Source organism: Sciurus vulgaris (genome assembly GCF_902686455.1).
Source record: "Sciurus vulgaris genome assembly, chromosome: 10".
Taxonomy (NCBI): Eukaryota; Metazoa; Chordata; class Mammalia; order Rodentia; family Sciuridae; genus Sciurus; species Sciurus vulgaris.
Genome location: NC_136470.1, coordinates 108,285,416 through 108,312,126, shown reverse-complemented (window position 1 = coordinate 108,312,126; position 26,711 = coordinate 108,285,416). Strand labels below are relative to the sequence as shown.

Below are 26,711 nucleotides of genomic sequence, written 5' to 3'. Positions count from 1 at the left end.
ATTTAAGAATCATGTTCATATAAATAAAATACATGTATACATGTCTTGTTTTTTTTTTTTTTTTCAAAATAGTGTTAAATATTTTGGTATATGTAAGGCATGTCCCAAGGTTGCAGGTGGGCAGTGAAAATTAAAAATGTGGATTCTATTTTCTGATCCTATTAGTAAATAATAATAATATGATAATGTCAGGGGCATAGTAATAGTAATTGTACCTGGAAAATAAGGTGGATAATTTAGCTCTGTGTTTCTGCATTGATTGGTAGTAGTTCCATTTACAAAACTTGATGTTCATTCATATCCTTAAAGAGAGGGATTAAAAAAGATTTAATAATAATTTAGAATATATATTCTGAAAAGAACAATATTACAGAGCAAGTAAATTTAAAATCATTTTGAACTCTTTGATTTACTTAGTATCTAAAAAATAAATTACAAGCATCGTAATGATACTGAAAAATTTAGTTTAGCTCAGTGTTTCCTAACTTGTTATGATACAGGCCTCCTTTTGAGAAACATAAATGTCATATTTCCTGTATTGTATATTATATGAATAAAAATAAATTTATTATATTTCTAAGACACAATTAAATTATAATAGTATATGTCTTACTCCTTTCACTTCACTGCTGCCTTGAGCATAGTATAAACTGCTTTCACATTTAAAAAACCACAAGATGTAATTTAGAAATACAGGAAACTTCAAAGAATATCTGCATTGAACACATATCTGAGTCTCTGTAGCCACATATAAATGGACCATAATCTAAATAAAGCATTAGCTATCATTAAAGGTGATTTCCTCCATCTGAAAACAAGTCATCTTCCCTGGATCATGCTGTTCTCGAGGATATACTTAGAATTTCTTATACTTTATAAATCTGTATATCAGTATATCTGTTTCCATTACTTTAAAAAAGGCTTATGTAATTTTCTATCTTCCAGGTTGACACAACAAAACTTCTATAAAGCTCAATTTAAAAAAATAAAATTAATGTATTCATGTGGAAAACCCAACAAAGTAAGAAATGTTACTTCCAGGTATCAAGAGGAATATTATGAACAATCTCCTGTATTAAATATTTACTTGTAGTAAAGTAAATCTTCTTCTTTTCTCATTTCAAAATTAGATTACTGAAAATATTACCAGTAACATTTTAAAGTTTCATCTAAGGTAAGGAAATTGTATAAAAGATAATGTTGCTACATATATGAGATTATTATCTTACAACATACAGTTGAGTATGAGAATTATTACTACATTAAATAAAAATAAGTGTTTGTATATATTTATTAATAGTTAGGAAAGGAGGTTATTTTGGTAATTTGCTCAAGATGAAAAAGTCCTGTAAATAACATCCATATACATGTATTGAATTGTTAAAGCTCTATTTTAGTAGTCCTTTGCTTAAGAAAGTTCTATGGGCAAAAATGTGTGAGCAAATTTTCACAAAAAGTGATTTGTTGACATTATTAAGGAGTCAGAGAATCTTGTACAATTACTACAGAACAGATAACTGAAAAGACATTGCTCTTACTCACAATCCACAAGCCATCAAACTTCAATTGCTCATTGTAGAAATCTAAAATTTCCCTTGTCCACCACTCTACTGTAGAGTTCCTGAAGAAATCTGGAAAAGCTACATGAGCTCTGGAAGCCTGAAAAACCAAAATTCAGATTAAAATGTAGAACTTCATAAGAAATTCATAAATGTCTACACTGGAAATGTACACCCAATCTACAATCATGCTGTGAGTAATAATGAAGGAAATCAGATCTCAACTTTAATCTCGTACATGTATGTGATTTTTTTTCCGACAACACAAGCAGCTGTGAGTGGTAAAAGGAGAGTGCAACATACGTGGAGAGGGAGGAAAATATTCAAATTTAATTATCAATCAAAATCATTATTAAGTCCAAATTCTGGATTTCTTTTGGTTATATAATTAATCAATATAAAACTTACATTAACTGCTTCATCTTCAGTAAGATTCTCATCTATAGTTATATTGGGCAAATCTGGCCATACCTATAGGGGAGAAGAATTTGTCAGTATGATATGATTATGATACACAGGAAGAATGTATTATTAGAGGCATATTGATCTCAAGATTCCCATCTGTAAGTCCTTCAATTATTGTTTTTAGTTTGTGGAGTGTTTTTTTTTAATATTATCTCTTGCAAATTATTCCTATTTTCTATATTAGCTTATCCTGTATTGAAAAACATTAAGGAAAAGATGTCAACTTCTGTGATACTTAGTGATTTAGAAAACAACACATGTAAGCAATTGTTCTGGTTAAGAAATAATATGAAAAGCATTTACCAACCTTAATTTAATGTGATATTAGAACTATTTCTAGAATTACCCCAGAATTTAAACTATAAACAGTATTTTTTACTTGAAAAGCTGAAGATGTGATTGAATGATGATATGCTGACTTGAAGAGTCCTATTAATTTTCAGAGTTGGTACTTAATCTTTCCTTCCTTTTGTCCCACCTCCCCTGCCTCACTGTCTACCAATGTTTTCTCCTTCTCCAGTAAAAAATACACTAGACAAAGCCTAAATTCAATCATGCTGAAAGTTCTAGGAATTGAATTCAGTTGAAAAAGCTAGAAAGCTTCATATAAAAAAATGTGAATCATCTTCCCCAAAAAAGTAATTATTTTAAAAAGATTAAATATTTCTAAGGAATAGTGCTCTAAAGTAATATACAGGAAGGTAGAAAAAAGTAGGAAAGATCTTCCTTGATGGCCAATACACCATATTCTGTATTGCAAATTTCTTAACCTTCTATTAATCTGATAATATTTTATCTATTTTTTTTATTTTTATCTTTTTATTTTTCAACCTTTTTTGCCTTACAGAAAAGCTGCAAAAATGATCTAGGGTTCATATACTTGTTTGCCTAGCTTTCCCTGATGTTAACATAACATACTTATCAAAATCAGGCAATTAATGTTGATTAATACAACTGATTAATGTATAGACTGTGTGAATCTCACTATCTTTATCACTAATATCTTAGTTTATTCCAAGACAAAAGAAATTCATTTTGTATTGAATTATGTTTCCCATTACAGGTTTTTGTGGGTTTTATTAGTCTAGATATTATTATCAGATTTTTTTCTTACTTGATTTATAGGAAAACCAAATCAGTTTTTTATCTGGAATATTAATATATTCAGATATGCATATTTTCACTTACAAAAAGTTGAGTAAATAATATTCATTGTTCAAGTGAGTAATACAAGCATAGCTCTTTAATGCAGCTTTAATTTTATTAATGAGATATTTTTTAAGAGAAGTACACACACTTAAGTGACTCTTTCGGCATAGAATAATGAGCAGCCTTTCTAATAATGGTAATTCCATAATAAAATAAAAAAGATGACAAGAAATATAATGAAATACAATTTTAAAATAAGCCTGAGATTTGGTCTTACATCTTGTATGAACTATTTGTCTCTAATAAATTGGGTTGAACTCAAAAAGTACATATATTTACTTACTTATTAAACCCTTACATTTTTGTTTATCTGCCATTCTAAATATGGTTTTAATATTTAAATGGAAGTTTTCAATGAAATAGCACTTTCATAATCATTTTATTTCAAAATATTTAGTACCTTTGCCCAACAAATGTCATTGGTATTAGGCCATTTGACAAAGACATCTTTCTCCAATCCTCTTTGAAATGGAGGGTAAGGCTTTGTTTCATTTCCTGAAATTGCTGGGTCCTAAAATTAAAGTTAAACATAAATGACATGCATGTGGAATAAAAGTATAGCTACCTGGGTGGCTACTGTGAAACACTTTATTCTCCCATTATTATATTAGCATATGACTGTGCTTTCCATAGATAAAGGATAAAATCATTAGTACCATAGACAGATTGTCCTATAAATTACTCAGAAGAAAACTCCTAAGAACTTTTGAAAGTCCATTAGCTATGTTGTCAAGCAAGCTTATTAGTACTTTTTGTTACGCTTTGGTTCCTCTGGTGAGGTTCCTAAATCTTTCGCCTGCTCCCTATAAGACATTGATAAAATATTATAGTATTACTAACCTGATGTAAACATTTTAAATGTGAAAAGCTTCAGAAGCAATCCCAGAGAATTGCTTGAAAATTGTATAAGAACAGAAAAATGCACCATGCTTTTTAAAACTTCTATAAATTGAGGCTACTTTGTAGCTTGGATGGTCACTAGAAAACAGTTTGCCTTTGACATATAACTCTAAGGATTTACCTAAAAGCACATGGTACTTGGTGTAGTCTATGTCAATACAATGAAATGTTGAAGGAAGAAATCTTTAGATTGGGAGTAAAAGCCAAAGTTATATATTCTTATTTTGAAATATCTTTCCTACTGTCACTTTGGGAGAATTAATAAAACCAAGATAATAAGATTCAAGTAAAAATAAATACCAACCAGGATGATAATATATCTCATTCCTTCTTCTCTTATTCTGTCAACAAATTGAGGAAGGTCTTGGAAATTTTTATCAATTGTGAAGTCAAGTTGCCTTTCCATGTAATCAATATCTGTGTATTGAACATCCTGAATATATGAGGATAGTAACAATGGGGTAAAAAATATATGAGTATAAATGAATTATAATCCATCATGCTTGTTAAAGTTCTTCAGTCCTGCTTCAGTTGACCCTGAAGAGGATTAATCAAGAAATGGAATGCTCAAGGAATAAAAGTGGCATGTAAAGATATAAAATAGTCTAAAAACAAGTTTACATACATATTCTGTTTTGTCAAAAGCTCACTTAGTAAATTTGATTTGGAAGTAAAAATTCTAAATCAGTATGTTTTTATATAACTCCCAAAGGAAATAGAAAAACAAAAAGGTAAAAGGCTTCATGGCACAATGAAACTATGTTAAAAGAAAAACTAGGATTTCATAGAGGATACACATAAACAAATATTGCACTCTTTTTGGGAACTATAAAAGAAATATTGGATAATTTCAAATAATTCTAAAATTGGCAATAAAAAGGGACACCAATTTGTCAATTATTGTAACCCCTGTAGTAGCTGTCATTTTTGAAATAATAGCCCAGCTTAAATAAACATTCACATTGTTCACAGAGAAATGTTTACAAATACATGTAAACAAACCCATTTGAATATTTTCATGGAATCTCTGATTTACCCTAAATCTAATTTGCTATTTACATTGATGATTGACATAAACTTGATTTCTCCTAGTTCTTAAAAAAAAAAAAAAAAACACTGATAGAGAAGGTAATGAAGAAAACCCTTCTTTTATGAGGAATTACCACTTGCATATTTCTGTATGATCAGACTACATAATAAATCTCCCTACAGTAATGTCCATTGTAACACTGGATTCTACCATAAGTACAGTGTCTTATAATGAGGTCCTTCTTAGTTATTCTTAAAATGAGCTTTATATAACCAGCCTTCTACATTTCAATATTTAAGTATGATCAGAAATATCCCTGGTAGACCATAAAATTGCTAAAAATAAAATTACAGAGACTGATACTGACTGATACTATGGAATACTTGATTTTCCAAATATTGAGGGAAGAGAATATTTTATAAAGTCTCACATTCTGTTACATATGTTATAATTTTATCTATTACAAAGCTAAAATCACCCAGCTACTTACTCTAACATAATGAGAAAATTTGAAATGATTCTGACTACCTATGCAATTAAAGTCAGTGCATGGACTGACTGATATAACTTAAGGTTATAGAAATGAAGGGGAATAAAGAAAAAATGGTATCATACCTTCTCCTTTATCAATATGATAAAGATATTATTAAAATATCATATTCAATTCATAAGGTACTACTTAAAAACTAAGGATTATTACCAAACACTTAAAATGTTTTAAAGCATAAAGGTGCTTAATTATTTCATTCTACATTTATACATTTCACATTTAATAATGTCTTGAAAATTGATATACATACATAGGGAATCCGAGCAGCCACCATTTCATTATATAGTTGCTCAATCTCTGAAGTATTTCTGTATCCATAACGACATAGTTGGAATCCTAAAGCCCAATAAGGTGGCATGACTGGTTGGCCAATTACCTTTAAAAAAATTGTATGGGTGAACTCAGAGAATTACTTTGTAATATGAAAAAATGTTTTCTAAAATAAATACGAAATCATACTTCATGGTATTGCTTTGTTGCAACTTCTGGAGTTGGACCCAAAAACATGTAAAAATCCAAGATCCCTCCAAGTATCCGGTAAGTTAGAGCAGGAGTTGGCTGGAAGGTAACATCTGGAAATCCAAAATAATATACCATTTTTATCTAAGTAGAAAATATTAGTTTATTAAAAAGTTACACATATTTTAGAAGAAATCCAAAATTTGTCTTACCCATAGCATTGCTGTTGAGTAAAAGAACTCCATGTGCATTGCCTTCATCTTCCAGAGCCATATAATAGGGCTGAAATCCATAGGAATTAAGCTTATACTGAAATTTTAAAAGAAAGCATAATACATACTTAATAACAATAACATGAATTTACTCAATGCTATTTTAAAATTTGTTGTAAGATTAAGCCTTGTTCCACAAAAATTATGACTGAATTAAAATAAACCTATTTCTCTTAGGAAACCACTCTCTATTCTTTGAACAATTATATTACTGCTTTAGAGAAAGCATACATATTAATCCTCACACATTTAATACCCATTGAAAACTGCCATATTGACTGATGTAGAATGCCATTGACATTAATTGGATTTTTTACCACAGATTATATGTCTCATTTTATTTGCAAACTAGCAATTTTTGTTCCATAAAAAATACCCTAGAAGTGTTTAAGTGATGAAATAATCAAACTTTCAAGAAGATGAGTGTTTATAAAAATAAAATGTTTTACATTTATAAAACTTTTAATGCATTGTCCCCCATTTGACTCTCAATAATTTATTGACATGTAAAAGTTCTTTTGAGAATCAATGTTATATTAATCAAATAATATCTATACTAATGTTGAAGAGTTCTTAAATATATTTTGATAAGCATTCTTTCAAGTTTCTATAAATAAAACCCCATTATCCTTTGGACTAATATGGTACAAATAAAACTTTTTTGACTATCATAATAAAAGCAAAAGTTGTTTGAACGCCACAATAAAAATAGTAATAATTATGCATGTGTTTGCTTCCATTACTGATTTTAGAATTTAAGAACACATATATGTGAAAAATTAAAATATGCTAGTTTTTATTAACATGAATTTTCTTCATAATATGTTTGGGACAATTATAATTAATATATATATTTTTTTTTTTTACAGTGCATCTGTTATTCATGCAATGTACCATAAATGAGACAGAACCCTGGGGAAAGTCATGAATTTATAAAAACATTCTGTAAAGATGTTTGGTCTCAAAAATGCAAAACCGCAGCTGGGGTTAAAAAGAAAAAAATCAGAATCAAATCATTATCTCAGAAGTAACAGAAAAAACTAGAAGAATCTAGGCAGTTAATTTCCAGGAACACCGAATCAGCATGTTCTTGTCTGTGCAGTTGAAAGTGTTAAGGAATTGGATCACAATCTGGAGTTTTAATGTTTGTCATTTTCTATTCTCTACTTTCACTTGTATTTTATGGTGATTTTGTTTGTCTATTTTTTAGAAAATCATTATAGCAGATCTAATAATCTTTAGCCCCTTTTTCATTATGTACTTCAATCTTGAACTACCAATTTACAAAGAAAAGAACTGAATGATAATTATGAATTTCGTTGCCTCATAAGGTATTTACATGTTGGTACTTACACCAGGGGGTTGGTCTTTGTGAACATTCCCCACGTATGCCAGTTCAGATCTCGCTTAAATGCTGTATGTTCCACTTCCCCAAAACCATATATATATTCTGATGGCAGACGAGTAGATATTTGAATGAACTGGTCGTTAAATGCAAATCCAGGCACACGAGAATCCCAACTGAAAACAAAAGAAAACAATGCAACTACTGAAAAAATTCATACTAAGTAGTATCACAAATAATGATGGTGGTTCTTTCCTTGATGATCTGAAAACAAACAATTTTCCCTATGTTCCTAATTGTACCAGGTACCAAATGGATATAGATTATTATTCTGACACATTTTTCTTTTGGTTAAGTTATGAAGTACATGTGAAATATGTTTCACATACCCATATGTGAAACTTAAGAAGTATAATGTAATTGCATGTATTTATCTTTAGACAAGAAACTTTTTTTATCATGGTTGAAGTGAACAATTAAAAAGCAGTAGAAGAAGTGGAGGATGACACATAATGGGGGGGGGAAGGGTTAGTGTTAGGGTTAGAGTTAGGGTTAGGGAGGGGGGCAAGTATGGAGGAAGGAAGCATTGTATAGAGGGAAAAGAGGGGTGGGAGGGGTGGGGGAAGGGAAAAAATAACAGAATGAATCAAACAACATTGTTCTATGTAGATTTATGATTACACAAATGGTATGAATTTACGCCATGTACAAACAGAGAAACAACATGTATCCCATTTGTTTACAATAAAAAAATAAATTAAAAAAATAAATAAATAAATAAAATTTTTAAAATAAATAAATAAATAAATAAATAAAATTAAAAAAAAGCAGTAGAAGAGCATACAGAATAAAATCAATTTCAACTAAGACTCTTGAAGCACCCATTGAGCACTGAGATCACAGAGCTGAGGAATTTACTGGGAAATTCAGCCAGTTTGCACAGGACTTCTCCAGTTTGCCTGTTTTTCCATTATCCTGCCTCATTAATATCCCCCTTTCTTTCTTTCTTTCTTTCTTTCTTTCTTTCTTTCTTTCTTTCTTTCTTTCTTTCTTTTTTTTTTTTACACAATGTATATTCACACCATTCATGTAATCATACATATGTATAGGGTAATACTGTCTGCTTCATTCTACTGTTTTTCCATTCCCATTTCCTCCCACCCCTTTTTCCTCTAACCATCCAAAGTTCCTTCATTCTTCTCTTTCCCTCACCAACCCCCATCGTTATATATTGCCCTGCACTTATCAGAGAAAACATTCGGCCTTTGGTTTTTTAGATTTGACTTATTTCACTTAGCATGATATTTTCCAACTTCATCCATTTACCAGCCAATGCCATAATTTTACTCTTCTTTATGGCTGAGTAATATTCCATGGTGTATATATAATACCACCACTTCTTTATCCATTCGTCAGTTGAAGGTCATCTAGGTTGGTTCCACAATCTAGCTATTGTGAATTGAGCTGCTATGAACATTGATGTGGCTGCATCACTGTAGTATGCTGATTTTAAGTCCTTTGGATATAAACCAAGAAGTGGGATAGCTGGGTCAAATGGTGGATCCATTCCAAGCTTTCTGAGGAGTCTCCATACTGCTTTCCAGAGTGACTGTACCAATTTGCAACTCCACCAGCAATGTGTGAGTGTGCCTTTTTCCCCCACATCCACATCAACACTTACTGTTTATGTTCTTGATAACAGTCATTCTAATTGGAGTTAGATGAAATCTTAGGGTGGTTTTAATTTGCATTTCTCTAATTATGAGGGATGATGAGCACTTTTTCATGTATTTGTTGATCACTGTGTATCTTCTGTGAAGTGTCTGCCCATTTCCTTAGCCCATTTATTGATTGGATTCTTGTATTTTGGGTGTAAAGTTTTTTAAGTTCTTTATAAATTTTGGAGATGAGTGCTCTGTCTGAAGTGTGTGTATAAAAGACAAGAACTGTTTAAAAAATAAAATTATTGTTAATTTCTACAGGAAAATGGGTGACAATATCTCCAAGCTGCTTCTGGCTGAAAGTGGGTGAAGTTGGGGAAAGTAGCACAAAGTCCTTCTTTTCTGTCAGGTAGGATGTGGATAGTTAAAGGTAGTCAGCATCAGAGAAGTTCAGAGGTCCACAGTGGCAGAATGCAGGTGACTGGACAAGGCATACATAGGGCAGGGATCATGCTAAGCCATCAACAAACAAGACAGTAAAGGATTACTTTTTTTTGTAAACAATTAGCAATTAGTATTTCAGCCAGTCTCTGAAAACCATGAAGACAGTAACTCAGATCGAGTTTATCAATGTAGGAGCTTAGGAAAATTTGTAGGTCTATGAGATTAGATTCAAATTGACTCAGGACAAATTTGGTACTCTTGAGTCCTTTGTGGTCATTATTATTAGGCATTCCCACACAGTGAGGATATGTAATAGTGGTTTATTTTATGCTTTGAAAGTAGCCCTTGCTGCTCTGCCACTGCAGCTGATTTTTAAAACAGACACGTTTCTTTCTCTTCCTCTCTCTGCTCCTCCCTAATCTCTACACTTCCCTAATTTCAGGGGAAACAGGATTACCTTTCTTCCCCATTTTAGGAAGATTTATCTGTCCCTGAGTACACACCATCATAGGAACAAAGTAATCCAGACTTTGGGGATGCTAACAGAGGATCTCAGAAATGACTATCTCCCAAATTAACAAGTGAATTACAACTCCAACAGAACAGGTGACTTGTAGACTTTGAATCACCTCCTTAAACCCCCTGTTAAAAGTAATATGGGGAAATTGGGCATCTTAAAGAAATGTATGCAATTCCACAGATACAGGTTCTACAAAGTTTTGAACACAAGAAATTTACTTAGGGGATAAATCCTGAAAATGCCAGTAGAGGGGCAAAAAGAGTAGGTCAAAATAACATCTCTATTGCAGCATCATTATCAGTATCCGAGATCTGTACTCAACCTAGATGTTCATCTGTGAATGAATGGGTAAATAAAATCGGTATACATATGCAATAAAATGTGATTCAGTAACAAAAGAAAAAAAAAGCCCCCTGTTCCTGCTAATGGGCAGAATCACAGCCTTTGGAACAGAATTCCCCTATGTTCCTCCTTTGCTAGCAAAGCAATAAACCTTCTTTCTCCTTTTTCTCAAAAATAAATAAATAAAATAAAATTAATGTGAAGTTCAGAATGACTCAAATGCACAATCTGAAATGGTATGTAACCTTTTTTCCCCAGGCTTCAAGATAATCACTGTAAATGTTTTTCTACCTATGCAACAAAAATAAATCAGTATTACAATTAACTGTAAACACAATGAATATTTTAATTCTAAATTCTTCCCAATCACTACTCTCAGTTGCTCATTTCTTGTATTTTATACTTATAAATAACAGTGTTTGGGAAAAATGTGTTAAAAAATGTACTGTTATTTGGGTTATTTGTAAGAATAATATAAAGGAAGAGGAAAAAATAAAATTTGCAGGAGAGGAAACAAATATAAATAACGTGGGACAACTTCAAAGTTTTTATATTAATTATTTTGTAAGCTACTTAATAGAGAGTTATGCCTCCCAAATAACAATAAATAATGCTCTTCATCAGAATTTTCTTTTAAAATATTTTCTCCTATTTTTGAATGAAACTTTGTCAAAACAAAATCAAAATTAAGTCAGTACTGACATGTTTTTTTTCCTATCATTTGTATCCTGATGATGCATCATTCACCAATCATCTAAAGATTGAAAAAGTGAGCTTGCAACATAAAATATATTTTAATACACTGTAGTTTGGCTAAAATAAAGACATTTTAAAAATAAATTTATTTACTCTAACAAAAAATAAATACAGATTTTTTTTTTTTTTATCTCAGTTTTTGTTCATCAAAACTGGGAGAAAAAATATTAACTCTACCAGGGTTGTGGCTCAGTGGTGGAGCGCTTGCCTAGCATGTGTGAGGCACTGGGTTCAATTCTCAGTACCACATATAAATAAATAAATAATAAAGATCCATTCACAACTAAAAATATATGTATAAAAAATTTTACTCTCTCAGATTTCAGTCAAAATAAACTTTTCACAGTTTCAATAAAATAATTCTATGACTTATTCTCAATTATTACTTTTACCGACACATAATGCTTTTCAACAAGAGGCTAGATGTTAAGAGAAGTATCATATTTATTAATAAAAATTAATCACATTTACATGCAAATGAAATTTTAGACTAGTCCTTTATGATAGTTCTGTGGGTGTGCTTATTGTCTAATTTAAAAATATTAAAATTGGCAAATATTTAGTACAACTAAAACGTTTACTGTGATACTACTCTAGCATGGTAAATGCAATGAAAATAATAATCCTATCTTTTCTTTCTTAAGCTAAAATTAAAATATCTTTCACATGAAATGATTCAATCACTTACATAACTCTTCCAGTGCTTCTCCGTCGAATCTGGATGCCAAAAGGATTTTCCTTTATTTCAACATCATAAAGCCTGTTTTCATAAGTACTTGTTGGAGTGGCTGGAATGTTTAATGGTACTGGAACTTCATATCTCTTATTCTGGGGATCATAGATCTATTCCAGAGAAATAATAAAAGTAGATGTATTTTGTCCTTATTGTTGACACAGCATGAAAATATCATTTAATAATTTAAATAATTTTACTAAAAGATTATTTAAAATCATTGTGCATAAAATACCTATTCTAAATCTATGGCCTACTTCATTTATATAGCATTCAAGATGCAAAAATATAAATGGGATCAATTTGAGAATTTAAATTTGCATCTTTTAAAAATGTTTTGTGATTCATTTTCTAAACAAGAAGTAAAAATTAAAACTTTCAGAGACAAATGTTCCATTTTATGAATAAAGCATAAAATGTGTTTATCTTTTCACACATAGATGCAAAAGTTGTTTCAATATTTTGGTCACACGTATAATCAGATAACAAATGTTTATGATGCTATGTTATTCATGTCTTTATTTCCTCAGTACATTTTTTAAGGTCCTTGAAACTATTGGCAAACTACTTTCTAGAATTACTTAGAAATTAATATTTTCACTGAAACATGTACTCAAATACTAATTAATATTAAACTACAAGCATTTTAGACAGCTGTTAGTTACAGTTATGTGCGCATAATGACATTTTCATCAATGACAAGCCCCATATATGATGATGGTCTCAGAAGATGGTATGGTCTAGTGATATATTTAATTGTCTTGGTTTCTGTTAGCACACTTAAAGAAGTTTGCAGGACAAAATTGTTTAACTGTGCCATTTCTCAGAATGTGTCCTGTTATTTTCTTGTTCATGAGAATGTTTGTTTTTCAGCATTTATTTATGTTTATAAAAATAAATGTTTTATGTTTCCCTTTCTTTGAATCTGCCTTTTGTTCTTTTGATTTTTCATGAGTATAAATATTTTTATAGTCTTATTTTCAATCTTTATTTCTCTTTCTGTTAAATATCTACTTATGAGGCTTTCTTAGTCTTCTCAGTTGCATGAGTTGAAATTACTAACTAAATGTATCTTTTTCAGATATTTACTCATTTTCATCTTTTTTAATTTATTTTTATCTGTTCTTTTTAGTTATATATGACAGTACAGTGTGTTTGATATATTGAACGTACATGGAGTATAATTTATTCTAATTAAGATCTCATATTTGTGGTTGTACATGATGTGGAGTTTCACTGGTGGTGTATTATATATGAACATAAGAAAGTCATATCTGATTCATTCCACTGCTTTTCCTATTCCCATCCCCCTCTTCCCTTCATTCTCCTTTGTCTAATTCACTGAAATTCTATTCCCTCCCTCCCCACCTCTTCCCTTGTTGTGTGTTAGCAACCACATATCAGAGAGAACATTTGAGCCTTTGGAACTTTGATACTTGGGGGATTGGCTTACTTCATGTAGCATGATAGTCTTTAGATCCCTAAATTGACCTGCAAATGTGTCTTCTGTTTATTTATTGATGTAAAAAAATGATTAATTTTATAGAAGACAATTGGGATGTCTATGGAAATTTGTTCCTTTGTATCTATAGTTTGAAAGACTTCTACTAGCCATGTACAAGATAAATATGACTTTATATTTGGTTTTAGGCTTATGCTTGATTTTTTTTCACATGCAACTCAATCTAAAATTTTTTTAGTGTGTTGAAGCAGACACTTTTCTACATGAGTTATTAAATAGAGTAGCTCATCACTATTAATTTCTCAAGCCTTCATTGTTTGGTATTAAGTTTTGCACTATGCATATACATATGTTATACATGCATAATGTATTATTTTCATAAAGCATATCTTTTATGCTTTTGTACCATTTTGTTACCATAACCTATCAGGCAATTTTAGCTCCAGATCCATATTGTTTCAATTTAGTAAACTTTTAAAATTTTCCTCCTTTTTAATTTTTAATTATTTCTATGTGTCTTTCTTTGCAGATCAACTTAAAAGATACTGTATGAAGTCTCAAAAAATATTAAACTGTGCTTTCTATGGAAATACTTTAAAAGCAACTATATATAAAGTGCAGTAACATTTAAAATAACATTCAGTTCAATCCCCAGCACTGCAAAATAAAATAACATTTAGTTCTATTTGGGGTTTTTAGTGCTTATTAACATATATCAGCACTTTTATTAGTTTTTACTTTATGGGCAATACAATAGCTCCTATGGTGTTTGGTGTTTTGATTTGATTTGTTTATATTTTGAATTTTTTTCTTGATTTTGCTAAAAAGATCTGCTGCAATTTCAGCTTCTAAATGGTGAAACAGAATTCAATAAATATATTTGAAGATTTTATTTTACATCCAGTCATTTTGTTGATTTCTTATAATTTCTACTAAGTTTCTTAATGAATTTCCTGAGAATTCTTAAAAATATAATGGCTAACTGTAAATATTGAAAGAAATCATTCTTTCGTATGTTATATTGCATTAGTAGAAATTGTAGACCACTTTTTAGGGACAATAGTAAGCATCCTGTTTAATATATTTAATAAATCTATTAACATAATAAAATTCAAGTGACGAGTCTGTTCAATGATGAACTTACCTAACAATAATTTGTTTTTAAATCACCACGTTTTATTATTCCCAAAATTAGCAAAGATGAGAATCTTTGTTTAATTGTCACCTACGAACTGTGTGAAAAAAACATTTTGTGTAGAATCAAAACATCATCAAGCTAATTAATAAAATTAGCCTTCAAAATCCTGTAAAATTACATTCAAAATTCAAATACCTTATCTATTAAAAATATCTTATTTCAAGAGCTGAGTTAAATATTATAATTATATTGAACATACCTTAAACTGCAGCATATCATTTTTATGATATTTCACCTCCACACGGAGAGTTGAGATGGGTGAAGATGGTAACTGTATTCTAGCATTTGCAGTATTCCACTGAAGGTCAGCTGTTATACCCGTTGATAAATACTGCGTTGAGGTGACTAAATAAGAGTTGTATTGTCTAGGAAAGTAACACTGAGGTGCATTGGATGCAAACAAAGCCTAAAAATACAATGTATGTTTATTGTCAGAAAGTGTAAGCATTGGATCATTTGACTCTTTTAAAAATCACACACCATGCTAAGAATGGTAGCCTGCAATTCCCCACTACTAGGTTGGCTGAGGCAGGAGGATGACAAGTTTAGAGCCAGACCGGACAACTTAAAAATACTCTGTCTCAAAGTAAAAATATAAAATTTAATTAGATTAAAAATAACCTAGACTTATACTTAATCAAATGTGTGACTTACAAAGGAAAAGTATAAAGTAATCTGAAACACCAAGTTTTATAATTATTATATGAAATGTCATTTTAGTCTAAAGATAGAACAGTGGAACTGAAACATGAAATGTCGTAGGTTTGCAATTAAAAAAACAAATTTGTTGTCTTTATTAAAATTAAGTGCAGTACTCACATCTTTTGATCACACATTTTTCTTACTTTTAATAGTGACTTAACTATTGTTTTTTGCATGTAAAAGTGGCTCCAACCAATAAAAAAAGTAAATTTGGCGCTCACACACACGCGCACACACACACACAAATAGGAACCATCACAAGGGCATATGCTTAGGTTCTTTTCTTCCATTTATAATGACCCTATTTAATCCTTTTTGATGACTTGTCAATTCCATCTTGACCAGGGTTTAAAATAGGAATTACAGTCAAACCTCAGAACCAACCGGTTTATAAGGAGGTGGAAGCTAGAACTAAGAGAAAGGAAAGGATAAATTCTGGTACTAAATGCTAGTTACTTTATCACAATCCATTCTTCCTACATACCTATTTATTAACTTATATTGTTGAGAAAAGCAATATACTCATTGCTATTTTCAAATCTCTTTGACAAGAGTTGTGTAAACCTTTCCAATGCTCCCTAAAAGAAAGATGTATAAATAGATTAAATCGGGTTGGTCTTTACCTTTCCACATTTCTTGTTATATGTGGAATTCAAATACAATGACAGAAGTCAGGTTGTGACTGTGAGTAAAATAAAGTGGAAAATATGGAGAAGCCTGAACCATGGAAGACAGAAAATGACAATATATTAGATTCTATAATCATGGAGGGTGTAATTGGTCCTAATGATGTACTCATACCGTATTCCCCCAACCTATTAACCATTACACTGACCTACATGACATTTTTCTGTCTTCTCTGCCTCCTAGTAAATCTTTCCTTATTCTCATAGTCCACCTCATGGAAAACAATAAGAATAAAATAATCATTAGATATCATATGTGCCCACCTCCTATTACATGATGTGAACTGTCTGGCTTCCATCTAAGGAGAATCATCTCATATGTGCACCCATTTCTACATCCCTCTGCTTCCAAAAATGTTTATCCCTCAGTTCTCCACTCTAACTAATGTTGCATTTAAATGCATTAGCCTTAATATATCAGTTAATTTTATTTCTCCCATCTTAAATTAAAAAGAAAAATATTGCCACACTAATTTTCAGCTATTTTTCTCTTTTCTCTGTATTCTTCACAACAAAACATACAAGAATTCATAATACTCACTGTCTTACTATTTGCAATATGTTTCTTCATTTTCACTTAAATTCATTGTAGCCAGGATTTACCCCCAAAAAATCCGTAAGTATTTTGCTTCTCAATACTAACACTTTCATTCTGCCAAATCCATATGCTGGTTTTCATTCTTCATTTTACTGATTGAGTAACATGTTTCACACTATTGATCATTTTTTTCTATCTTAAAATGTTTTTCTCTTGCCTTCCAGGACCCAGCAAATTGTTTTCAACTTATTGCTTTTCCTATTGTTTATCAGTTTCCTTTCTTATCCTCCTCATTTTCCTAATGAAATGTAATGAACCAGGATTTGGTCTTAGAACTCTTTTTCCCTTATCTACTCAAGTTCATTCCTTTAAAGATTCTAACCCATCACAGGGTTTTAAATACTGTATATATGCTACCCAAATTACAGTGGTGACCACATTACACCACTGGTATTTTTTTTTTTTTCTTTTTCTGTTTATTTTACTCCATAGTATTTACCTAACATGACATATAATTTCCTTATTAATTGTTTGTCTTCCCACACTAGAACATAAAGCAACAAAAGGAAGGTTGTCTGCATCCTCAATCATCAGATACAATGGCCAACTCATGTGGCATCCCAACATTAAAACTTCATTTACTTGACCAAGAATCGTCAGGTGCTGAAATATTAATTGTTCTTGAAAAAGTAAAAGTTTTACGATCTTGTTTAGAAGTAGTAAAATTTGCTTTAGTAAGATTTTTCTCACCTCTCCTTTAAATTTTGATAGTGGAAGAAAGTGAGCATGCTTTGAATGGAATGGGGATGAGAGTGTATTTGAATGGACAGCCGGAATTTAAAGGGAACACAGAAGAAAATTGAAAATGCTTCACTCATGAATGCTTCACTTTACTCATGAATGCTTCATTCATTCTCATGAATCTCAGAATCTTTTCGTCTCACTTCTTTTTTTCAATTCTTCCCTAATTTTCCCTAATGTTGAAGATTATGCTCTTTTATCAAGCAATGGAGAGGAATGAGGACAATTTTTCTGGAAGCAGAGATTCTTCATTGTCTCACACAACGCAGACACTCTTGGAAAGTTGCTGGCAGATGTGTTTTGACTTTAGTGGTAATATATAAACCTAGTGCCTGGTTATATGAAATAACTGTTCATGCTGCCAAAGCCCAGTGATGAAACCAAAGGATCAGAATTTGAAAAACAAGCACACACAAAAAAGACATGTTTCTTTTATCCCTTTCCCACAGCATTGGTAAAAATGTTTTCTATGCACAACCAATCTTTTCAGAAGAAAGAATTCCAAAAGAAATGTCTAGACATTTCCTCTAAAAAGAACAGAACTTTTTAACCCATTGCACACCTTCATAAATTTACTATCTAGAGACAATTCTTTGAAAGATGTTCACCAATGGCAACCTAGTTTACCCAATTGAGCTGCTTTCCTATAGTCAATATCTAATAAAGTGCCACAAATAAAGCATCGTTTTATTAAATAATTTACACTATTTAAAGTGTCTGGAAAACAATTCAACATCCATTGAGTCTTGCAATTACTAAAGTAAATCTTGGAAGAATTAATTAATGTAAAGTAGGACTATCTATCAGAGGTACTGATTTCAAATTCTGCATGATTTTTCTGAATGAATCTTATTTATATGCTGTGGAATTAAAACTCTAATATGTAAAGTGCACATTGAAATACTTATGTGAAAATCATATCAAAAGTCACAGTTAAAATTACCGTTTGCCATAAACAACCACGCTGTTGGCACTTCTCTTCAGTTGGAGGGTCTGCATCTGGATAACAAGTAAATTTCTCATTTTCAGAGAAAACTTGATTCCATTGAACAATAAAGCTTTTTCCAAGGTTTAGGTTGAGATTCCTAATTAAGAGAACCTTTGAAGACAAAATAAGAAAAAAAATTAAAGATCATTTTATTAAATATGACCATGGACAATTAAAAATATTTACCATTTACAATGTGACAACCAGAGCAATTCTTCAAAATCAATCATTAATAGTTCTGCCACAATACTTAACGTAATGCATCTCAAACAGATAAAACTTCCAAGATGGAGTAGCTATGAGAGATTGTAAAAAATGGAGGAAAATTATTATTTAATTCTAGATATGAGTTCACTTTTTAGTTCTGTCATTTAATGTCTAGGAGTCTTTGGGAATACTATATAACTGTATTAACCTCAGTTTCTTCCTTTGTGAAATAGGAACAATAGCCCCTAATAAAAGAGATTGCTATTCAGAATGAATTAGATACGAAATTTTAAGTACTTGGTACAATATCTCAGACATAGTAGATACAAAGTAAATGTTCATTCCCTCAAAGAATATAATGGGGAAAAAAAAAGTCGATCACTTTTATAAGGAAGTTTCCAGATTCAGAGGACATAAATACTTATTTATTCTGAACCTAATTGCATCCAGTACTTACATGTAGAGCACAAGTTGAAAGGGAAGCAATATGGCATTATGCCAAATAGAAAAAAATGAGAAGGATAGAGAGACAGAAAAGAAGGAAGGAAAGAAGGGAGGGAGGGAGAATTCATGAAGAAAATTAATTTAAAAAAACCAAGTGTCTATGATTCTATAACAATAAATGAGTACACAACAACTAAAATATTTATAAGATGGTTTACCTGATTGGAAGCATCATAAGTAAAATTACTGTGAATAGTCACTGGAAGACCATATTCTTCCACTCTAACTTCTGTAACAGTATCTGTCAACCCAAGGACTTTTATAGTTTCAAATGCTAAGGCAGTTCCTTCTTGATATGATGAATGTGAGCATGAAATATTCAAATTGTGCTGGGGAAAACAAAAGCATAATGTCATACAGAGAGTCATCATAAACCAACCTGAAATAACAGAAGATATAAAAAAAAAGTTTCAATCATCTACATCTCCATTCCCACCAACACTCCCCAAGCAAGTATCTCTTCATTTTTCATACATATGACATAAAAATTAATTTTCAGAAAAAACCTAAATCACTCATGATGCAACGCATATGTGCCCCTTCTTATTTTTGCCCCAACATTGATGAATAACTTAGTTTTGCCTAAAAGAATATACAAAGAAAAAGAAGTTCAGCATCTATGAAAATAATCCCTATTAGTTATTCAAAATTTAACCTAGGCACAGATTTTTCATTCTCACCAAAATCTGCTTTAGTATCACAGGGACTGACATATTAAAACATCTTCAAATATGTTAAAATCATTTTTCTAGGACATGTTGCTTAAAACCCAACATAATACTTTAAGAAGTCCAAAGGTTTCAGTGCACAAATTTTAGTATGAAAAATCATCTATTATAATTAAATATAAAATTTATGATAACAATTTATTCATAATTTAACAACTTTAAGAATTTAATTTTATGAATATTAGATTGTATTTGGGAAAGCTCTGGAGGTAAATGTAAAATCATTTAAAAAAGTAATTCATAATAAAAGAATAACCCATACATTAACAAAATACACATTTAACTACGTGTTAAAAGAGATACTTACATAGAAACTGAAAATGTGTAGAATATATAGTTGCCATTTTCTATGCTATCTGAAATGGAAAATAATCAAATATTCAGTTTAAAATACAATTAAATTATTTTCTTTACAGTCATGTAACACATTTTAAAAATTAGATACAATTTGTTACTGAAGTTTCTTAAACAATTTTGCTTTTATATTGAGTTTTATAACTCTGTACACAAATAATCTTAGCATTTTAATTTCCTTATAAGTTAAGGTAAAGAAATCTATTTGCCTAGTTTTTTCAGAGTGCTGTTTCTAGAAAATCATAAAAGATATATAATTACAAGTTTATCATTTTAATGATATTTATATCTTATTCTCTACCTAATAAGTCACATGTCAAGTTTTTTGTAGGAAGACATGGCAATACACCAAGAATACAAATAATCCAATCAACAAATAGGCTAAGGAAATGAACAGACACTTCACAGAAGAAGATATATAAGCAATCAACAGATATATGAAAAAATGTTCAACATCTCTAGTAATAAGAGAAATGCAAATCAAAACTACACTAAGATTTCATCTCAATTAGAATGGCTATTATCAAGAACACAAGCAACAATAGATGTTGGCGAGGATGTGGGGAAAAAGGTACTCATACATTGCTGGTGGGGTTGCAAATTAGTGTAGCCACTCTGGAAAGCAGTATGGAGATTCCTCAGAAAGCTTGTAATGGAACCACCATTTGATCCAGCCATCCCACTCCTTGGCCTATACTCAAAGAACTTAAAATCAGCATACTACAGAGATACAGCCACATCAATGTTCATAGCTGCTCAATTCACAATAGCCAGATTGTGGAACCAACCTAGATGCCCTTCAGTTGATGAATGGATAAAGAAACTGTGGCATATATATACAATGGAATATTACTCTGCCATGAAGAATGATAAAATTATGGCATTTGCAGGCAAATGGATGAAATTGGAGGATATCATCCTAAGTGAGATAAGCCAATCTCAATAAACTAAAGGATGAATGATCTCGCTGATAAGTGGATGAGGACATATAATGAGGGGTTGGAGGGTTTAGCGTTAGGGTTAGGGTTAGTTTTAGGGTTAGGGATAAGGAGAGTGGTAAGAATGGAGGAAGGAAGGACTGTATCGAGGGAAAAGAGGGATGGGAGGGGTTGGGGGAAGGGAAAAAAATAACAGAATGAATCAAACAACATTGCCCTATGTAAATTTATGATTTTTAATAAAAAAATGTGTGAGTTTTACCTAGTAAACTGTTACATACTTTCAGATTCACTATTGAGAAACAAGATACCAAATTATAAAGCACAAAGTTCACAGTGATAATGGGACTAAAGTAAAGTAACATGTTCCCTTTTACAGTAAACCTGTGTTATTGTAGTCTCATTTTAAAGTAGAATGATGTAATCCGTCACTGCATACAAAAGTAAACCAGAGTTTATATTGATAGTAAACAAAAAGTTGCATCAAAGAACTTTTAAATACTTACAAAGGTGATAGAATATGAATAACAAACTATGTCATGTGGAGATAACTGAACCAGAAAGATCGCAGGAACACAAATGAGAAATAAAATGTGAAAGTCCTGGGTGATTAAGGGACTAATTATATGATTGGGAGACTAATACTCTCACCTTATACTTCTGTCAATTTATCAGGAAAAATAAAATGTCCATACAAAAAACCAGAAAAAATTGCAGAATTATTGAAATAACTAAATATATTTACAGGGAGATGTAAAAACTGAGAAAGAACAAATTTTTAAAAAAATAATATTCTTTTAAAAAGTTTCTTTGAAGTTTAACCAGGCCTCAAATGAAAAATACTTTTCAATTTTATAAAAGAAAGTATGAGGAAAAAGTATGTAAATTTTAAGAAAAAGAAGGAAAAATTTTGACGGGTGAAAAAATTTTTAAATGCATATGAACAAGTAAGTATAAACTCTAGTACCTTACAACCATAAGATACTACACATAGTCTTAAGAAACATTGTGAGAGAATTTGTTATTTAGCTAATCATTTCTTTCAAATCTGGGATCTAGAATTGTTGGGGGCTGTGTTATGTTGGCGGCGCCGGGATGGCGCCTGATCACATCGGCAGCGAGGAGGTTAATTGACATAAGCACACTCAGGTGATTTTCTCGTCCATGCATACAATGTATGTGCATGTGTTCTCGAGCACTAATTGCCTGCTCAGAGCGTCTGGCCTAATCTTTGCGTAAGAGGCGTGGCCCTGCTCTCCGCGCGTCCTGGAGGTGATATAAGCGTAGGCGGAGCGAGACAGAGTCACAGCAGCCATTAGCAGGAAAACAGCAGAAGAAGACACAGGCGGCAGCAGCGAAAAGCAGATCGCGGAACGGAGAACTGAGACGCATCACTAGGGCACCTTGGGTGGACGTACCCTTAGTTCACTGGATGCAGGACTTTAAGGTGTAGCAAGTCTCTTCCTCTAAGCTCTAAGCAAAGCTTGTCTTTCTCTCAAAGTTTCTCTCTTAAGCAAAGTCTCTTTCTCTCTGATAAGTGGGGTCTCTCTCTCTCTCCTCTCAAAGCAAGTAAACCTCGTTTCCTCTATCCTCTATAAACAAGCAAGAAAGCAGTGCACTAAAGAGAAAGATAGAAGTGCCTCAGTTTCCACTCCACCACCATAAGACCCGTGCAAGTTGTTGCTGCAGGCGGTGACAAATATCCATGGATTTTGGAACCGCAAAGAGCCAGCGACATAGAATTGTTTCAAATAGATAAATAATAAACATATTTGGGCTACTAAAATGTTTTTTTTTTTTCCCCTAATGGTGTGTATCCTATGTTAATTTTGAAACATATCCATGAGAAATTGTAATGAGTCAAAGAGAAAAGCATTTTAATCTTCTTTAACCTTTCAATACTCACACTATGAGTCTCAATATTTCCTACTTGGTTGAACCAAAGTCCTCAAGGGAAGTATATTTTGTGAGAAGCGTCCATCTGCTTCACAACTTTGATGCTAAAAACATATGAATTTCAAATAGTCTAAACTGAAGATAGTTCCTCCCAGTAGATCATGATTGTGATTAACTTGCTCTTTCCCTATTCCTCTATTTCTTCCATCTAATATGACTTTTTGAAATCCAATGCAAAACAGTCATTTTTGTTTTATCTTGCTAAATGTCTTACTTTTTCCTAATCTGTTTTCTAGTCAATAACTATCTACTATTTATGTCAAATGAAAATACGTTGGATAACCCAAGATCATAGAAAAATACATCAAATTTTAATTTCATATTTTATAGATAGACAAATTTAGAGAAAAAATGAAGAATAATTGATACTTCAGATTCTATTTCTACCAAATTGCCTCTTTTGTTTTTATATATTTTTCATTGATTTTAATCTTTTAAACCTCAAATCACTTAGATGGATAATTGGTAAATATACCGAGTATAAATGAAATTGCCAATAAAATTGTCATATTTAAGTATAGGAAAGGCAATAGAATGAATCAGACATAACTTTCCTGTCACTACATCATCACTACAGTCAAGGGAAGTGAACCTACTCATCACCTCAAAACTAACCAACAGATTGGCACAGTGGCACATGCTATAATCCAGTGGCTTCAGAGGCTAATGCAAAGAGGATCCAGAGTTCAAAGTCAGCCTCAGCAAAACCGAGGCACTAAGCAACTCAGTGAGACCACTATCTCTAAATAAATTACAAAATAGGGCTGGGGATGTGGCTCAGTGATTGAGTGCCCCCTGAGTTCAACCCCAGATACTCAAAAACAAACAAACAAACAAAAAAACAATGTTCTAAATATAAAGAACCAAAAAATAGTATATCACAGTGACCTAGGTGTATCAATATTTATAGCAGCACATTTCATAATAGCAGAGTTATGGAATCAGTCCAGGTGCCTGTCAAGAGATGAATGGATAAAGACAATGTAGTATACAGAATGGAGTTATTCTTAGCCATAAAAAAGAAGGACATGTTATGCAAATGGGTTGTTCTGGAAAAGGTCATGCTAAGTGAAATAAATTAAACTCAGAAAGTCATAGGCTGAATATTTGTTTTTCATATGCAGAATATAGAGAGAAATAAGAAATAAAAACAATGGAGTCAAAGACATTATGAAAATAAAAGGGAGATCAATAGAGTAGGGAATCAAAGGGGGAAAGAGGAGAGGTGGGAAAAGAGAGGTTATACAAAATGAAAATGACCAAGTTATTCTATGTACATGTATGAATAGACTATGGTGAATTTGATCTTATCTAAATCTATAATGCACCAGTTAAAAACACAAGAAAATAGAAAGAAGAAAAAGAAAGGAAAAACCGGGGAAGAGAGGAAGGAGGTAAAGTTGAAGTACTAGCATTTGAAATGGAGTAAATTATATTTTGTGCTCGTATGAACATGTAAAAATGAACTCCACTACCATGTATAACTGTAATGCATTTCTAATACATTTTTAAAATTTATGGGATATATTAAAAGCAGTACTTAGGTGGATGTTCATAATAATAAGCACTTATGCCAAAAGAAAAATGATTTCAAATGAACAAATTATACAACTCTAGGAATTAGAAAAGCAAGAACAAGTGAACCCCAAAATATCAGAAATCAATAAATAAAGATCAGAGAACAAAATCAATGAAAGAGATACTAAAAAAACAACATAATAATTGGTAAAATTAAGATGGATTTCTTTTAAAAATAAACAAAATTTGAAAACTCTTAAGTGGATTTGGAAAAGTTTCAAAGAAATAAAATCATAAATGAAAATGGAAACATTAAAATTGACACCACTGAAATATAAAGAACCTTTAGATATTATTATGAACAAATTTATTCCAACAAATTGGAAAACCTAGAAAAAATGGCTAAATTTGGGGGAGGATACATTTATCAGAATTGAACCACAATTATATAGAATACCTGAACAGACCAATAATATATAACAAAATTCAATCAGTAAAAAACAAAAGAAAACAACAACAAAAATTCCTATCAAGAAAAAGTTCACAACCAAATGGATTCACTGCTGCATCCTAACAAACAATCAAAAAATTGAAACCAATTCTACCCAAGCTACTCCAAACATTGAAAACAAGGGAACTCTTGCACACACATTCTATAAGGCTGAGAGTAGCTGGAAAGCAAAGCCAAATAAGGACTCTATAGAGAAAAGAAATAAAACCTATATTCCCAGTGAAAATACAAGCAAAAATTCTCAACAAAATACCATCAAATTGATTCTAAGTGCTAATGAAATGATATACACCATGATCAAATGATATTTCTTTCTGGGATGTAAAGGATGTTTCAACATATACAAATCAATAAAGATAAGGTATCATCTCAGCAGATCAAAAATCACTTGATTATTTGTAGAAAAAGCAGTCTGTATGATTCTGCATCTCTTTATGATAAAACTGTCCAAATTATGTATAGATGGAGCAATTCAATAAAATCTATGTGTAACAAAAATATATCCAATATCATAATAAAGATGAAAAACAAAATTCATTTCTTCCAAGATCTAGAACAAGACAGGAAAGCCCACTCTCCACCAATTTTATTCAACAAAGGCCTGGAAGGTTAAAGCACAACAATTTAGCAAGAGAAGATAAGGAAAGACATTCAAAGAACAAGGAAATAAGTTGAATGATCTCTGTTCACAGGTGATTGAGATTATATATAAATGTATTTATGTCCAAGATCATGGTGCCAGAATATACTGCATGTGTGTATGTGTGTATAATCTTTATATATATAACAGAATCATACACAGATTCAGTAAAGTCTTAGAATATACAAACTGAGTAAAGGCATAGACTACACAGATTCAATAAAGTCATTACCAAAAAATCTGTTCATTTTTATGCACCTATAACAAATTTCTGATAAAGAAAATAAGAAAGCATCCTATACATAATGGCTATGAGAAATATCCTGGAAAATTTTTAATTAAGTAAATGACTTATACAATTAAAAGTACAAAACACTGATGAAAGAAACTGAATATTCACCAAAAAACTGGGGGAAAAATTATTCCATTTTTATGTCAGAGAAAGGACAAACTCTTCAACAACGATGCTGGAAAACTGAATGTTCATATGTAAGAAAATGGAACATGAACTCTGTTTTTTAATACATAAAAAATTAATTCCAAATGGATATAATATCTAAATTTAAGAAACCACTGAAATAAAACATAGATGAAACACTTAAAGACACTGATATATTCAAAGATTATTTTGAATATGACACAGGAAACAGAGGAAAAATGCATGGAATTATATTAAACATGAAGTTTCTGCTCAGTATAGAAGCAATGAAAAGAGTGAGGACACAACTTACAGAA

At 31.2% G+C, this 26,711-nt stretch overlaps 1 protein-coding gene across 1 annotated transcript in view; it reads right to left on the bottom strand.

The window, feature by feature from the left end:
• Nucleotides 1-26,711, bottom strand: part of SI (sucrase-isomaltase) — a gene marked incomplete at both ends in the record, with an annotated part of 121,969 nt that overhangs the window by 17,937 nt on the left and 77,321 nt on the right. The window contains 15 exon segments of the mRNA XM_079155080.1: nucleotides 216-290; nucleotides 293-302; nucleotides 1,543-1,659; nucleotides 1,968-2,030; nucleotides 3,634-3,744; nucleotides 4,438-4,566; nucleotides 5,964-6,089; nucleotides 6,173-6,285; nucleotides 6,385-6,481; nucleotides 7,798-7,817; nucleotides 7,820-7,965; nucleotides 12,201-12,355; nucleotides 15,105-15,311; nucleotides 18,576-18,731; nucleotides 19,490-19,660. Coding sequence (XP_079011206.1) covers nucleotides 216-290; nucleotides 293-302; nucleotides 1,543-1,659; nucleotides 1,968-2,030; nucleotides 3,634-3,744; nucleotides 4,438-4,566; nucleotides 5,964-6,089; nucleotides 6,173-6,285; nucleotides 6,385-6,481; nucleotides 7,798-7,817; nucleotides 7,820-7,965; nucleotides 12,201-12,355; nucleotides 15,105-15,311; nucleotides 18,576-18,731; nucleotides 19,490-19,660 — 1,696 coding nt within the window.